The sequence below is a fragment of the Daldinia loculata genome (genome assembly GCF_022478755.1).
Source record: "Daldinia loculata strain CBS 113971 unplaced genomic scaffold F4817scaffold_65, whole genome shotgun sequence".
Taxonomy (NCBI): Eukaryota; Fungi; Ascomycota; class Sordariomycetes; order Xylariales; family Hypoxylaceae; genus Daldinia; species Daldinia loculata.
In genome coordinates this window covers 119,624-134,395 of record NW_026054919.1, presented here as the reverse complement: position 1 = coordinate 134,395, position 14,772 = coordinate 119,624, and the positions used below count along the sequence as shown (strand labels likewise).

At 48.3% G+C, this 14,772-nt stretch overlaps 5 protein-coding genes across 5 annotated transcripts; 4 read left to right on the top strand and 1 right to left on the bottom strand.

Moving 5' to 3' along the window:
• The first annotated feature begins 128 nt into the window (after positions 1 to 128).
• F4817DRAFT_251836 (uncharacterized protein) lies at positions 129 to 6,200 on the top strand. The gene is made up of 4 exons (XM_049299176.1): positions 129 to 310; positions 427 to 3,802; positions 3,850 to 5,575; positions 5,636 to 6,200. Exons 2-4 carry the CDS (start codon positions 722 to 724, stop codon positions 5,695 to 5,697), a joined length of 4,869 nt encoding a protein of 1,622 aa, XP_049155258.1. The 5' UTR covers positions 129 to 310; positions 427 to 721; the 3' UTR covers positions 5,698 to 6,200.
• A 286-nt stretch (positions 6,201 to 6,486) lies between these two features.
• Positions 6,487 to 8,070, top strand: F4817DRAFT_349568 (GroES-like protein). Its single transcript, XM_049304842.1, has one exon. The coding sequence runs from the start codon at positions 6,835 to 6,837 to the stop codon at positions 7,891 to 7,893; it is 1,059 nt and encodes a 352-aa protein (XP_049155257.1). The 5' UTR covers positions 6,487 to 6,834; the 3' UTR covers positions 7,894 to 8,070.
• A 932-nt stretch (positions 8,071 to 9,002) lies between these two features.
• On the bottom strand, positions 9,003 to 10,527 carry F4817DRAFT_368360 (uncharacterized protein; the record flags this gene model as incomplete). The annotated part of the gene is made up of 2 exons (XM_049307226.1): positions 9,701 to 10,527; positions 9,003 to 9,592 (listed from the first exon to the last, which is right to left on the bottom strand). The coding sequence occupies exons 1-2, from the start codon at positions 10,362 to 10,364 to the stop codon at positions 9,003 to 9,005; spliced, it is 1,254 nt and encodes a 417-aa protein (XP_049155256.1). The 5' UTR covers positions 10,365 to 10,527.
• Positions 10,528 to 10,813: 286 nt separating this feature from the next.
• Positions 10,814 to 11,510, top strand: F4817DRAFT_349564 (uncharacterized protein). Its single transcript, XM_049304841.1, has 2 exons — positions 10,814 to 10,948; positions 11,014 to 11,510. Exons 1-2 carry the CDS (start codon positions 10,857 to 10,859, stop codon positions 11,147 to 11,149), a joined length of 228 nt encoding a protein of 75 aa, XP_049155255.1. The 5' UTR covers positions 10,814 to 10,856; the 3' UTR covers positions 11,150 to 11,510.
• A 129-nt stretch (positions 11,511 to 11,639) lies between these two features.
• Positions 11,640 to 14,652, top strand: F4817DRAFT_361459 (uncharacterized protein; the record flags this gene model as incomplete). Its single annotated transcript, XM_049306413.1, has 8 exons — positions 11,640 to 11,737; positions 12,242 to 12,385; positions 12,494 to 12,552; positions 12,699 to 12,814; positions 12,847 to 12,969; positions 13,021 to 13,053; positions 13,090 to 14,370; positions 14,422 to 14,652. The coding sequence occupies 8 exons, from the start codon at positions 11,640 to 11,642 to the stop codon at positions 14,650 to 14,652; spliced, it is 2,085 nt and encodes a 694-aa protein (XP_049155254.1).
• Between the last annotated feature and the right edge of the window lie 120 nt (positions 14,653 to 14,772).

The window sequence follows — 14,772 nt, the reverse complement described above, 5'->3', positions numbered from 1 at the left end:
TTGTATAGACCACTCACCACTGGTTAACCCTATATTAACCTTCACATTACACATAGATCCCACGGTGTCTTTTCGCCTCCTATACTTGGGCCAATGTTTGCGCAAAACGTCGGCTTTTCCTAGTCGCGGACCCTTGTCCGCATCCAACTTTCTCTCGACCGCAATTGTTTACCGTTCACCGCTTGACCAGTAGCTGGGGTAAACACAACGCAGCAAGGAGAGGATTGGTTAAAGGGGGAAGCGGCCAATCAATTAGAGGCGTGGCCGCATACCTTGACAACTGGTCGCATTCTCGGGCAGCAAAATGGGAGTGAGTATAGACACTAGCAGTGTTCCCCCGTTACCCGCCCCGACCGAGACCGAGTCCCTTACCACACCTACCGAACTTGCACCCTCCGATGTTTCCAGACCTGCCGACGACGACAGATCACATTATTCACTCCCCGACGACGGAACACCTGTTACAATCAAAACCCGCAGCCACAAGCCGAATCGCTCACAGACTTCGCTGCTCATTGAATATTTCGAAGGCGGAAAGACTAGTAGTACCGTCGGTTCGGGTCTTTCTGAGCGCAAACCGAGCGTCCGTGTCCGTCTGACTCCCTCCAAGACTCGAGGCAGAAACGACCATATTCAGATCACCGAGACTAAGAGTACGAGAAAGAGGTCAGTTTCGAGGAAACCAACCGCAAGCTCGAATATTACTCGGAGCGAACTAGATATGACGGACACAGAAGAAGTAAGGAGTTTACACTCCTATGCATCGGCGACTGAGGAGTCTAACGTCTCCCGGAACCCGATTGAGGTTGAGATAGAACCGAGAAGCCATCATCGGCGGCGAAAAGTATCAAGCCCACTCATTCCTGCCGCTGATAGCAAGGTTTCTTATCCACCACCCAACATGTCCGATATCTCAGCCATTCCCTCCGACAGTTTTCTGGACGGCAACTCGGGTGGTAATTCGCTCACACAAAATGAGAAACGTTCAAAAAGTCCGGTAAGGAATGAATCTACTCTTTCGGAAAAGACACATCGTAAGGTCAGGAGCGCCAGTCATGACCGGAGTGTCATGCAAAAAGCAGTTGAGAAAGCAAGCAAACCTGAACGAAGACATAAGTCGAAGAGTAGAATAGGCAGCTCCGGTGACAAGGAAAACGAGAGACGTAGGTCCAAAGGGAGTAATAAGGAATCCGTTGTCTCAGTTGCCGATTCGAGCATGCTCTCATCGCAAATAACCTCCAGCCACCGTTCTTATGATACACATTCCTCCTCTAAGGTATCAATCAATAATCCGAAACTCCTCGAAACAGTAGAGGACGCCATCCGACGGCTCATCTTACCGGAGTTAGATGCTATCAAGAGAGAGAGGAGTCAACGCGACTCCCGGAGACCTAAAGATCGAGAGTCGCTCTCAAGTCTCACCTCGGTGTCTCGCGAGGAGATCTCTGTTCCGAATAAAAGGAAGTCCGCCGACACAGCCCAATCGACGAAGTCGAAGGAACGGCGCGATAGAGAAGCGAGAAACGATTTATCACCTCAGAGTAGCATTGAGCAAGTCTCTGTTCTAGAAGATATACCAGATGAGGAGCTTACACCACGTCGTGACCATGATAAGCTTGCCGATGCCGCCTTGGGCGCTGCAGTTACTGGTGCTGCACTCCGGTCCAGAGGTGATGAAAAGAGACAGCGGCGGAGGAGACGTGCAGAAACTCCTAAGCACGATGTTGATGAGAGATACGGAGATGGATATGAAGAAGCAGAGCACAAGGTAGTGCCGCCCATGCCTCTTCAAAGCGAAATAAGTCCATCCGATATGACGCGAACATCGATATTATCGGCGGAAACAGATAGACCTCACTCTGCTAGTGAAGAGATGACTCCGGTTAGGGAGGCCACGAGAGGTATCGCCTCAGTCGAGCCCATTCAGGAGACCCCTTCGCCGTCGAGGTCTCCTATCCACAACATCCAGAACCTGGGTGCACAACATGCCAATGTCTCCCATGGCGACCTCAAAGCTCTCCCTCGCAAAGGCAATGCCGACTACCAGGAGGAGTACAAGAATGAAGAATATGGGAACCGGTACGATGACGAATATGATGAAAACAGTCAACTCTCGGAGCCTGGTCTGTATGATGAGGAATCGTCACCCATACAATCTTTCTATGGATCACAGGATGTTCCGGCTCCTTTGCGATATGTTCCGTACCAGCAGGAACGGCGTGGCTTAAGTCCAATTCAGAGCGTATCAGGGTTTACGGAGGGAGAAAGCGATATCCAAGGACTCCGGGATTCAAGAACTATACATACAGCGAGCGAGCTCTCGTCTCCCGAGAAGTCGCTGTATGACCGTGATCTTCACTCATCTAGTTCGGTCCCGAGCAATCTTCGAGGCCGCGAGTTTGTTGATGAGGCTAGTAGCCTGATGAGCTCAGGTGTAGGCTATAGAGACCCTACATACACTGAGGATAGCGAACTAGACCGGGTAACTTCGGGGCAGGCGGTTCATGCTGTTGGGGGAAACGCTGAGATGGTGCACCAGAACTTCCCCCCTGAATCTGCTGTAGCATCACTGGTCGAGGGTTCACAGCTCGATCCTTCCCTCATGAGTGGATCTACGGGTTTTAGACAAGACTACCGCGACTCCCAAATTTCTTATGATGAGACCGCAAGATCAAGGGGAATGAGCCCAACCAAGCGCTCGGCAGAGAGCCGTCATGAAACAGCTGAGCAACAACATGACCAATTACCGACCGCATCCCAGGAACGTGACCCTTCTACTGCTTCTAGGGAATTTGTAGAATACGATCTCAACGAGTACGGCCAAAAGGTTGCTCGATCTAACTACCGCAACTCCCCTACTGCTTCTGAGAGTGCTATCACGAGTGGTGCCCTTCAGCGAGCTCTTGCCCTTAAGCAACAAAATGAAGGACAACAGATCCCTGCGGAGAATAAGGAATTTGCTGGTAGGGGTGGCGCGCAAAACCAGTCCTTTAAAGAACGCGCTAAGGATGGTTATCGCCCTAATACTACTCCGCGTCATAGCGTCGATCGACTTTCAGATTATGAGCATCCGAAGATGGAAGCTAGCGGCATTCCAGACTTCAATGATCCTATGCCGGAGATCGGATATGTCGACGACCAAGCCTCCTCTATTGTAGATGGGCCACTTGGTGGATCACAGGACGAAACTGGAGAACATTGGCCGGAACAGTCAACGCCGACTCACGAAAGATCATATGCCTACGATCGTGCCGTGACGCCCAAGGCAAATAGGCCAGATAGCCACCACGACCTCGGAATGACCGACGTAGCAGCAGCAGCCGCTACCCTAATATCCGCAGGGGCTTTAGCTACATCGCATAGCCGGCAACCCAGCCAGGACCAGGATGACGAGTGGCAGAGGACATCTTGTGACCGCAAACGAGATACCCTAGTCACAAACCCTTATGAGGGAACTAGCCCGATTGCCAATCTTCCCGGCCTGGATGGAAACATGCTTGGCGCAACTGGTTTCGGAGCGGACGTTTACCGGGGCGGCTTCAACACAGGCAGTCCAGGAATCCCTGGCGCTGATGAGGGCTACATCTCTGCAGCGCCGAACGATATCCGCGATGCATCTAATATACAGGGCAAAGATGTGGGATTCTTGAATGGGGGATCTGAAGATCCGTTTTACGCACCTAAAGACACGAGGCAGCTCGCAGGCCTGTCCCAAGCAATGGGCACACCGCTTTACGATTCCTCTACTGGAACAGGAATTGACAGGATCCAATCGAAAGACATCATTGCTTTAATGGAACACGTATGTATGACTCCAACATGCTAGAAGTTTTGCTAATTAGTATGCAGCTCATGGTTCGCGATGCGCAACGAAGTGCGCGAGATACTGAGATACTTGTTACCCTAGTTCGGTCAGCGGCTGAAATGCGGAACTCCTTCGAAGACCTCAAGAGGATGTTAGTAGATAACGCGGATCGAGTCGTTGATGAGGTCAAAGAGGATACAGAGAAGACAGTCAAACGCCACATAGGCGGACCTCGACCTTTCCCTGGTAGCAGTGCGCGATCAATCCAAGGGGGTTCCCAGGCCGGTACAGAGGACGTGAATACTAAGAAACGCAATATCCTTCGACGTGCACTTCAAGGACTCAGTTCCAAGGGTGCTAATGATTTAACCAGAATAGAGGATTTACTCAACCAGCTACTTGACGATGTCAACGTCCTCAAGCACCAGACCGCCGGCCCCGTAGGCACAAGCACACGGGCTCAGTCGATTGAGGGTATCCAACCAGATGTTCAGTATGAGCAAGATCGAGGCTACGAGCCCGAAGGCCATGCCGGGACCTCGACGGCTAGTCATGCAAGCCAGTCGGGACACTTATCGATACCCCAGTCTCGCGGGACATCCAACAGATTAGCTAGCGAGCGAAAGTTTTCAGACCACCGTATCAGCACAGTACCCGAAGACGAGGGTGAGTACAATGACCACTCCATGCCGCCACCAAGCCAATATGAGATGCATGGAGGAATGCTCTCACCCAGCTCCGAAAGGTCCAGGGGTGGTTCAGTGCCTCTTGGAACGCCACCTCAGACCGCATCTCAGGCGCAGAATTATTCAATGAGCAACGAGAACACCCCTCGAACCGAAGAGAGCAAGAAACATAAATCGCGGGGCTCGTCCAGTCTCTTCCCCAAAATCTCACGGTGGTCTGAGACGACGACATCAAGTATAGGAAGAGTCTTCCGTAGCAGTGGGGCTTCTAAGAAGCACGACCCTCCCGAGGACTTCCTACGGCATCCTCCGTCTCGATCTGGCTCGGACTTGGCCAATTATGATCAATTCCAGCCTCAGAACGTATATGAAGGGGATAAGCTACACTCGGGCTTTTCGGAACAGGAGCTCCGCGCGCCATCTGCGGGCGAGAACCTACCTGACACAACCAATATGCAGCAACCTCAGCCAGCTGTGTATACTCATCCTGAGCCTGCTACCTATTATACTCCTGAGGATCCTAAATACAGGGTTCATCGCAACTCACTAAACTTGCAACACCCACAGCCACGACAAGGACAGACGGAGCGATTCAGAACGGCGCTAGAGACCTCGGCACAAGATTATGACAATGCGATGTCTCCAGGGTCAGCCGACTGGGCTGGCTCAGCTACCTCCCTCCACAGGCTCCCTATGCACAGTACCAATCGGTATAGCGACAACAGTGCCATGAATTCTGGTCATGGAGATGACTATAACTGGCAGCAAGAGATGCCATCGCCCAGTCCTCTAGGACCACCGCGACCTCCAAAAGAGCCACTGGATAGCTCATCGCCCGCTCAACACGACAGGGTGAACAAGCTTCAAAACAAGCACGGCAGTCCTTTGCCGTTCCATAGCGTCGAAAGTGGCTATGGTACAGCTACGGCCACGCACGCCGGAAGTTATCACTCTAGCAGTCCGAAGCCAGAGAATAGGAACCTAAGCGGAGCTCTAGGAGTTCCGGCTCGAAGACCTAGCGGACCTAGGGCTATGACCCCTAGCCGGGGTAGCGATGACGGAGAGGAGAGGCGACGCAAGCGAGGTAAGCACTTTCTACGGTCTTCTCATGACTGAAAGTTCATTCCACTAACTGTTTTGGTAGATACATTTGGTACAATAGCTAGTCCTTCTAGCGTTATCAGCCAAGAGTCTGAGACGTTCTAAAAACGCATTAGACATTTTGACGTGGCAATGGCCTCGTCACCATTTCGAGTTGATTTCAGAAGCTAAATTCATGAGTGAATGAATGAATGCACGGTTAATAATATGCGGCTGCTGGATCGCCGCAATCTAGATATAGTAATTACCCCTTCACAGGCGTTTGGATTTTGGTATTATTACATCATGACCCAATCTCATCTTCTATAGAGAAGGATGGAGGAAAAGGATTAATGGGTCATTTCATGTTTCTTCGGGAAGCTTGACATAAAAGCACGGCATCACAGGGTATAGCAAATATTGCGGCCGACACGGCGGCAAGGTTGGTTTGATCGGATCGGATTTTTGGTTGGTTAAGGGGCTGTCGAGCGAGAGATACCAAAGACGTGAGCGATATCCTGAGCTAAATCGAACGTACTTTATATGTTGAATTATACCATATACCCGCGTTTTGGTGGTTAACTCGAGTTACTTATTGTGGATTGAGAATTATAATTATGTGACATGAATGTTTTGAACCGTGATTAGCTAGTTCACTATGACAGATCTGGATATTGTTAAAGTTGCTTGCATATGATAGAGACCATCCGTGCTTATGATCCTTCCCTATTAATGGCGAATCCATACCTGACTAAATTAACCTAGCTTGTCCACGAAACTACTCCGGTGATAGAGCATGGAACGGACGTCTTATCTACGAGTCCGTCGTCCGAGATGATATATCCGAGAAAAGCATATCCAAATTAATTCCCGCGCACTGCGGTCTATGGCCGGTTAAGTCCGTATTGTGCGTGGAACAAGTTCCTCTGTTGTCATCGGAAACAAGCCAAACCGCCTTTAAGGATCTGTACCTTAGGATCCCATCTATCCCATTCCATTCTGGTCATTGTAAATTCCAAGCACGTAAACGACTCTAGTCTCCGGACAACCATGTTGATCGTTTGTGTCCCATAGGAAGACTCTTATTAGAGAATACATCATGGTTTCTTACAAGTTATTGACGTTGGGTATATTAACTAGCAATTTCCCTTCGCTAGAGTGTATATCATATCCTACATAAGATTGACATCTCTTTAATCACGTCTCGCTACTATTAAGTAACACTTCGACTTTACCTTTATATCTCAACATCAGCTCATAACAATGTCTACAACCACCAACCGCTCCTTCTGGCAAGACAAGACCGGCGTCCCGGGCACTATCCGCGAGACTCCAATCCCCTCCACTCTCGCCCAGGATGAAGTCCTCGTTAAAGTTCGCGCCTGGGGTCTAAACCCTGCCGACGCCTTCCTCCAGGACAGCCCCCTCCCGTTCATCAAGTATCCCCTAATCCCAGGCCAGGATGTCGCGGGGATCGTCGAGCGCGTGGGCCCGGGACCCAACTCCCGGCGATTTAAAATTGGCGACCGTGTCCTCGGCTACGCGATGGGAGAGCCGTCCCTGGGTAAACCTGAAAACGGCGCGTTCCAGGACTACGTGGTGCTAGACCACGCTCTAGCTGTTAAGATCCCAGACTCGCTGCCCTTTGCTGAAGCCGCCGTGTTCCCGCTCTGCTTGGCTACAGCCGGCCACGCGCTCTTCGGACCCAAGTATCTCGCTCTTCCCCCTCCCAAAGCTTCCGGCGCCCCGAGAACTGGGAAATCGGTCCTGATTTGGGGCGGCGCTTCCGGCGTCGGCAGTAACGCGATACAATTGGCGAAAGCAGCCGGGTTCGACGTCCTCGCTACATGCTCGCCGCGGAACTTTGAATATGTACTTGGTCTGGGCGCGGATAAGGTGTTTGACTATAGCAGCGCGACGGTCGTCGACGACATCGTGACCGAAATAGATAAAAGCAATTGCGCGGGGATCTTCCAAGCCGCGGGTATGAAAGGCGATGCCGTCGTGCCCTGCTGCCAGATCTCGCACCGCTCGCGGCAGAAGCCATTCGTTGCGTGCGCCAACGCTGTTCCGGAGCGGGCGGTGCCGGAGGGTGTTGAAGCAAAATTTGTGTTTGGTGGGGAGGACGGGAGGGGCATATATTATGATACTAGTTCTCAGATTTTCGGTGGGTTTCTGGAGGAGGCGCTGAGACTGGGGACGTATAAGGTTGCGCCTACGCCGGAGGTGGTGGCTACTAGGGGGTTGGAGGGGATTCAGGAGGGGTTGGATGTCGTGAGGAAGGGCGTTTCGGCGAAGAAGATTGTTGTTTTGGCGGAATAGGCTTCTAGAGATTGATTTATATTCAAGAGTGAATCACCTTCTGTGGCTTTTTGATAGTTATATTGCTTAGTCTTAGTCTACCCCTATTCTACCCCCTATTTCCAAGATCCTCGAACGATAATTGTCTGGCATGTTTACGTTTCGCCCTGGACCTATTAGTGGGCGTTGATTCATAGCTATAACATTAAAATAGTATAATACTAATGTATGTACGGTCTTATACGAGATTTAGATGCAAGTGATACTCTTGATAAAATTCTGTATACACGGCCATTACTCTGAATTCAGCCCCCCAAAATTTAATAATACATCCACGGCGGCTAGAACTAGGTAATACCTATAATATTAAGACCCAATCCTTTGTGTCCCATTTCATGCATGCTGATGGTGGATTGAATCGTAGTTCATAACTGACCGGATTTATCGGCCATAGTTGTCATAAACCCAGGATGTTGTGCATATGTAAGACCGGAGCCTTATATATTTCAGGAGATAGCACAGGCCTAAATAGGTAAGGTCTCGTTAGCTACCGAGTACGACGTTAGTACTAGCTTTGGAGATGATGCCCGAGAGATTATCACCGCGGATCGGGGATGAGAGGGGTTTTCAGGTACGCGCGTGATAATCCGAGAACCAAGTTAAGCCTCAAAAACAAGGCTCGTGACGTATATCCATCAATTGGATATATGTGTAGTTACCTATCTATGATATAGGTTTAAACGCATGGCTAATAATAGTTAGGATGCGGAGGCTCTTTATGGTATAGTGCGAGAAGTAAAGGGTTCAACAAGTATGGTACAGGTCATGGTAGGAATGGAAATAGCAAGGCTGGTGGAAATTATTCTTGTTAATACCTATTGTAGCTATCTTTTATTTCCCGCTTTTATCTTGCTTCTAACCGCTAACAAGTCACTCGTTTTCTTTTTCTAACCATTATGTCGTATGCCTGCCGATAGCCTACATGCTCTTCTGTAGTTTAGATGTCTCGCTCTATAATGCCCAAAAGAGAGCAACGATAGCAAAAGAAGCCTGCTTGCGCCGTAGTCTCTAACAGTCCACCGTAATGTTACGGGTTATCACCGTTTTAGCTCTAGACACGGTGCTGTTGTCTAACGGTCGGCGCATAAAGCAGCAAATACACGCATTGCAGTAAGGGCAGGAGGGCACTCAAACCACGACCTCCACGTCAGCGTATATAAGACGGCGACCTCTTCCGTTGAGCCTGGCTCAAACTCATCTACGGGAATGTCAGTAATAAATTTCTCAGCGTCCTTCAGGAAGAGCCAGTAGTGTGAGTTGCGTTTTTTAACTCTCTCATATAACTGGGCGAGCTGCGCACTCAGGGATTTCTTGATGCCACTCCAATCATCCCGCTCCACAATGTCTCGTCGTCTGTAGAGTATATCGCTGACAGCATTTTTACGCACCCACTCCATCTTTGTCTCGTAACTGGCGGGGCTACCGTGTTTCTTGGCTTCACGCTCTAACATACGAATATCTAAAAGCAGTCTGAGTTTTAGCTGCGTGATGCCGATAAGGTTGCTTAGAAGGATCGGGTTATCGAGAAAGATGTTGGCGCTCTCGAGTACGTCCTCGTCGTCGTAGCTAAGAAATTGACCGGAAAAATTTGACCATTCAAAGCCCTCCTGGTAAGGGAGGATGTACCATTTCGTAAAGTCGTAAGCATCTTGGTCTCTTCCTAGGCGTAGATAGAGTCCTGGCACCTAGCTCCGTACGTATCGTTGGTCCGGATTGTCCAGCCTCAACATCTCGAGACAATGGTATAACATAGCCTCGACGGCTATACCGTCGCAAATATCCGTTAACGAACTTAAGACCCTACAACGCTGATCTAAGTAGGGGGATGTAGCGTCATATGATGAGAATCGACCCCGGACCGTCTCAAAGGGGTTGGCAGGTAAGTGTTCATCGCCCGGATGTGCCCGTAGCTTTTCCTCCTCCTCGGCCAGGAGCTTTAGTGCATCTCTTACGGGGGAGCAATACCCCTTGTGAAGGGGATAGTCTTTGATTTGATGGTCCCTGCAGCAGTAGGCAGCGGCTTTGCAATCGTTGCACACCAATAATCCATCGCGCTCTAAACAGAATTCAGCGGCACAAAATCCCCATTTAAGGGTAAGGTTCCATCTGTTGTTGAATCCATTGGGTTGTGGTTTTTTTAAATATTCCTCTATGGATAATTCGGCTATTTTGTCGTTGACGAGCGCTAAATATTCCTGGATCTTAAGAGGGTCCTTTCTATTGGATGTGCTTTCATCGGACGTCTTTTCATCAGGTTCGTTTTCTTTAGGTTCGTTTTCATCGGAGGTATTTCCGGTGGATATATTTTCATTAGGTGTGCTTTCATTGGGTGTGTTTTCGCTAGGTGTGTTTTCGTTGGATGTATTTTCGTTGGGTGCATTTTTGCTAGATGTCCTTTTTTTACCTTTATTTTTACGCCTCTTCTTCCCCATGATGTCTTAGGTGTGATTGAATCTGGTGATACGGCTCAAAGACTTGATATATTCCTCAAAGATACCCCTTAATTGCTCGATTAACTGAATTAATAGAAATGTAGGTATTCATGCGAAACAGGGTATATGATATTTTGTTTAGTTTGTTGTTCCCAAAAGATTTACTTGTGTGCCTCTAGGTAGGCAGGTTATCGGTATAACTTTATCACTTCAATGCTATTTCCCCTTTTTTTAACTTAAAATTATACGGGTATCACGACCCTGATCGATCGTGCGTTGTGATCTACAAAGGATTCAGGGGTAATCGAAAATGATACTATGACGGTTAAGTACATAAGAGACAATGCCCTATAAACCAATACATCCCTCTAGGTACCTAATGTAATGTACATATTCCGGTAAACAGCCCCGGCCAATCCTCATTGGAGTTCCGTATTACAACTTACTGAGCATGTAATATCACCAAGCACCAAAATACCAAAGCAGTACGTTATGGACTTAATAGCAATTCTCAAGTTGAATACTATCGACTGGACCCACGAGATACAGCTCATCATATGTGCCTGTTTCCTTGCTATTATCATGTTCGTTGTAGCACCTCCATATCTCCCTATAGCTGCGAGAATGCTAGCGTTAATATTAGCATCAGTGTCAAATCTATCATGATCATCAGCGACAAATTAATCTACTCCCCAGCGTACAATTCCGCTGTAAATAATTTCGTTCCATATATTTATCAGCCGTCCCCGCGACTGAGAAAGGGTCCGGTTGGACTATCTGCTTAGCGCTCGTCTATCGCATCGGCATTAGTCTAAGATATTTACTTAAATCGCCAACAAGATGAGAGCAGATGCAAGGGACAGCAGCTAGAAAAGGGCTAGGTCGTTTTCGAGGAATAGAGTATATTAATTTAACAGACTCTCTGAAACAGAGTGGCATTTTTTGATTCCTTTACGTCTATATATGACTAAAGCTTTATACCAGACGAGAAACAAGTGTTAGGTATCATTGAAATACTTGACGTCCACCTTATATCACATATCAGTTAGATAACGTATTCTTATTTCTACATTTAATATATGCACCGGTTGTATAAGCCAGCAGTCGTTTCACATCTTCTGATGATTCCTGATATCTGATAGATCTTTCACCGAGGTGGGTTACGAAATTAAAGACTCGTCTGCGGTACGAAACTATACCTTATAAGGCGTTTTCTTTCGAGACATGGGAAAACTAGCCATATAATATTTTACTCGGGAAAATCACCTTAGCATAATGGTGGCTGCTTATGTATCATGCGATAGAGTACTATCCACGCAATATAAGAAATATGCGACAGCCTTGTCTAAGCCATTCACGCTAAGTCATCACAGGTAAGAATAGCCGTGTCCTATCGATGATCATCACTGATCACATAAGATTGGGGGCCATATGTGGTAGCATTATGACCAGGCAGCTATAATGCAACCAAGTGCGCCATTTACGCAGCGCGTGTTCCATGAATTGTATTGGTTAGAAACGCGTATTATCACCTCTTAGTGTGCACGGAGGATGTTCTAACGATGTTTAGGCTTCGGGGCTGACGTCTGTTATTATAATGGTGTCTGTATCACATACCTGAGTATCAGGGTGATAGTCTGTCTGTATATAACTCCAAATCTGTTTGTTTTTAACCCCTGACTGTACTGTTTGAATGTTCGGCCACAATAGAATTAATCCGTTCTTTGCAAAATAGAATGCCTTCATCTTCTATACTTTTCGTATTAAAATAGTCGGTTAATACAGTAAATAAGTATTTGAGATCCTTATCCCCAAGCAGCTCTCAGTTGCTTCATAAGTCCCAAGTTGCAAGTAACCTCTACAATATGTTGGCCAAGACACTGGGGCTTTAAAGGGGAACCGGCACGGCGCATTCCCGTTATCATGAGACTAGTTTGCTGGATTTATTCTTTCAGGTACAAGCACGGGAACACAGAGAAGCGAGATATGTCTGCGGATGGGACCGACTTTCTACTTTTCTTGTTTGGTTCCCATGCTGCCTTATCCTAGCGTTGCTGGTAAGGCCTCGGGTACTACATGCTAACTAGTCTTGGACTTGAGTTAACAATTTTATAGCTCATACCACAGAGCCTCGAAGGTCAATTTAGAAACCAGGGATTCTACGACCCTATCCTCTACCGAGACTGGCGTTACTCGAGAGTATCACGAAACCGCTACGAGGGGCAGAACAAGGATGAATCTGAAGAAGATGGGAAGGACCAGCATAGACCTAGAGACCTAGAGACCTAGAAGCAAGAGCAATCTCCCGCCCGATAACGACTGCACACTGAAGAGCCAGCGCAACCAATGACGATAGTGACGTATTATTACCCCGACACTTCGGCCCTAGGTATTTATACTTCGTTACAGAGGGCCATGAACGGAGCGGCGCCGAGTTCAAGGCCTGCAAGGTGTCAGATTGGATTATATAGATCATGGAGAGCACGCGTATAATGGTTTTATATTTCTTTCGTATACACGGCATCAGTTCTGCGTAGATTCCGAAGAAGAGATCTACGATCCGACTAGGTGGACGGGCCTTTCCGAAGAGCAAAGAGAAGACCTCGTACTAATAGCGAAGTGAGACCGACAAGCTTTATTAAGACAAGGAGTCGAGGCCGCCCATTTAGCGAATAGGGTGGCTTTCTGGGTAGACTTTGAGTGTATTCGTGATGCCGACACTTAGTTAGGGGCTACTGGAGAGAATAGAGCTAACGGTAAGAGCGACGATGTGTACCGAATTTGTGACATTATCCGAGCGGCACATTCGATGATTATTCTCGTCGGACTCTCCCTCGGAAGTAACATTCAAGGCACACTAGAGACATACAGTGAGGCCATCACGATAAAGTGGCTACAGGCATATGGGGATCGTCTTTGGACCCTCCCGGAAATTTTACTATGTCCATCTAAGTTCCGAATCAAGTTGTACTTCTACAGCAAACCTGGACTACCCGAAGGGTTAGCCAAACGCGACTTTCCATCCCGGGCCGTGTGGAAAGACGCCGATCGTGTAAGGGAGCTTGTTGACCATTTCGAATCAACAATTCACTTGTCCCCTTTAGAATTAGTTAGCATCGGTCTGGAATGTCTAGCGGAACGGAATACACAGAAGTTTAGGGAGGGTGATATCGCATATGCTCTCATGGGGCTTCTGCGCCGAAGACCAATAACTAACGACAAAGATTCCAGCTTTGAGGCATTCGCCAGGTTATCCCTAGCTAACGTCAATGATGAACTACTGGAACGACTCATATGCATGCAGCCACTTCGTCAAAATGCTCCCTGGTACCAGATTGAAGATGCTTTTGGAGTACAATTCTGGGATATCGAACCGCGGTGCCAAGTAGCCGGTATTGTCGACGATCAGTCTGTTACACTAGATGGCGCGATTGGAGCCTCGATTCAGTGGGATCATATAGATCAGGTTAATTTCTTCAAAAGACCGGCGACCGCTCATACCTTGGCGAAGGTAGCGCTTCACGCAATGCCAGCCTACCTGTTTGTCGGTATCCTGATGTTAGCAATTGTCGCTACTTACACTGGCGTCAGTTTAGAAGCATTGGGAACGGGTGGGCGGGCCACCCTTGCTATAGGAATTATCCTTCTCATGCTGGAGGCAATTGTCTTCTTTCTTGCTCCATACACGATCTTCGAGCTCTACCGCGGCGAGTTTTGGTTTACCCAGGCCATATTCATTGGTATTGAGGGTATCCCGGCCAACCTAGGCTGGGTAGAACGTAACCTCTTCGGTTTGAATCAGGGACGGTTGAAGTGGAGCATTGCGGGAAGCATGTTGTCGCGACACAAACTCTCGGCGTATGATGAGTGCGAGGCTCTCCCACCAAAAGAGAGCATCCCTGCATTAAATCCCACAAACAGAAACAAGACGAATTACACAAATGGGGAGGGGAGGCCATTTACGCTGATCGATACATACACGCGTACAGCGACGGTGTCTTATGCAGTGCAACCACCCACCGCTCTTATAGTGTGCTGACAAGAAGGGGCAATGCAGCGAGCGGTGCTTTTCTCGTATGACTGGCAGAGAGGCACATTTTTGAGGGAGGCTGTGGTGCGGGCGAAGACGATTGTGCTAGAGAGGATGTTTAGGGTTGACCGCTTCCGATTTGCCCTTAGCCGAAAAATATGGGAGAAGAGTCCAGAATCGTTACATTCAGATTCCGAGACAGGCTCGAGCGACGTGCAGCGGAGAGGGTTCCTAGAGGACCAATGTGATGCTGGTTAGGTATATTGTATTTGAGAATCGGGAGGCGATCGAGTTGGTGAGTTGGCGTAAGAGGTAGGCTGAGTGGTTCAAATAATCTTGAGTTTGTATTTGGTAGGTTAGGTTAGATGCATCCTAAAG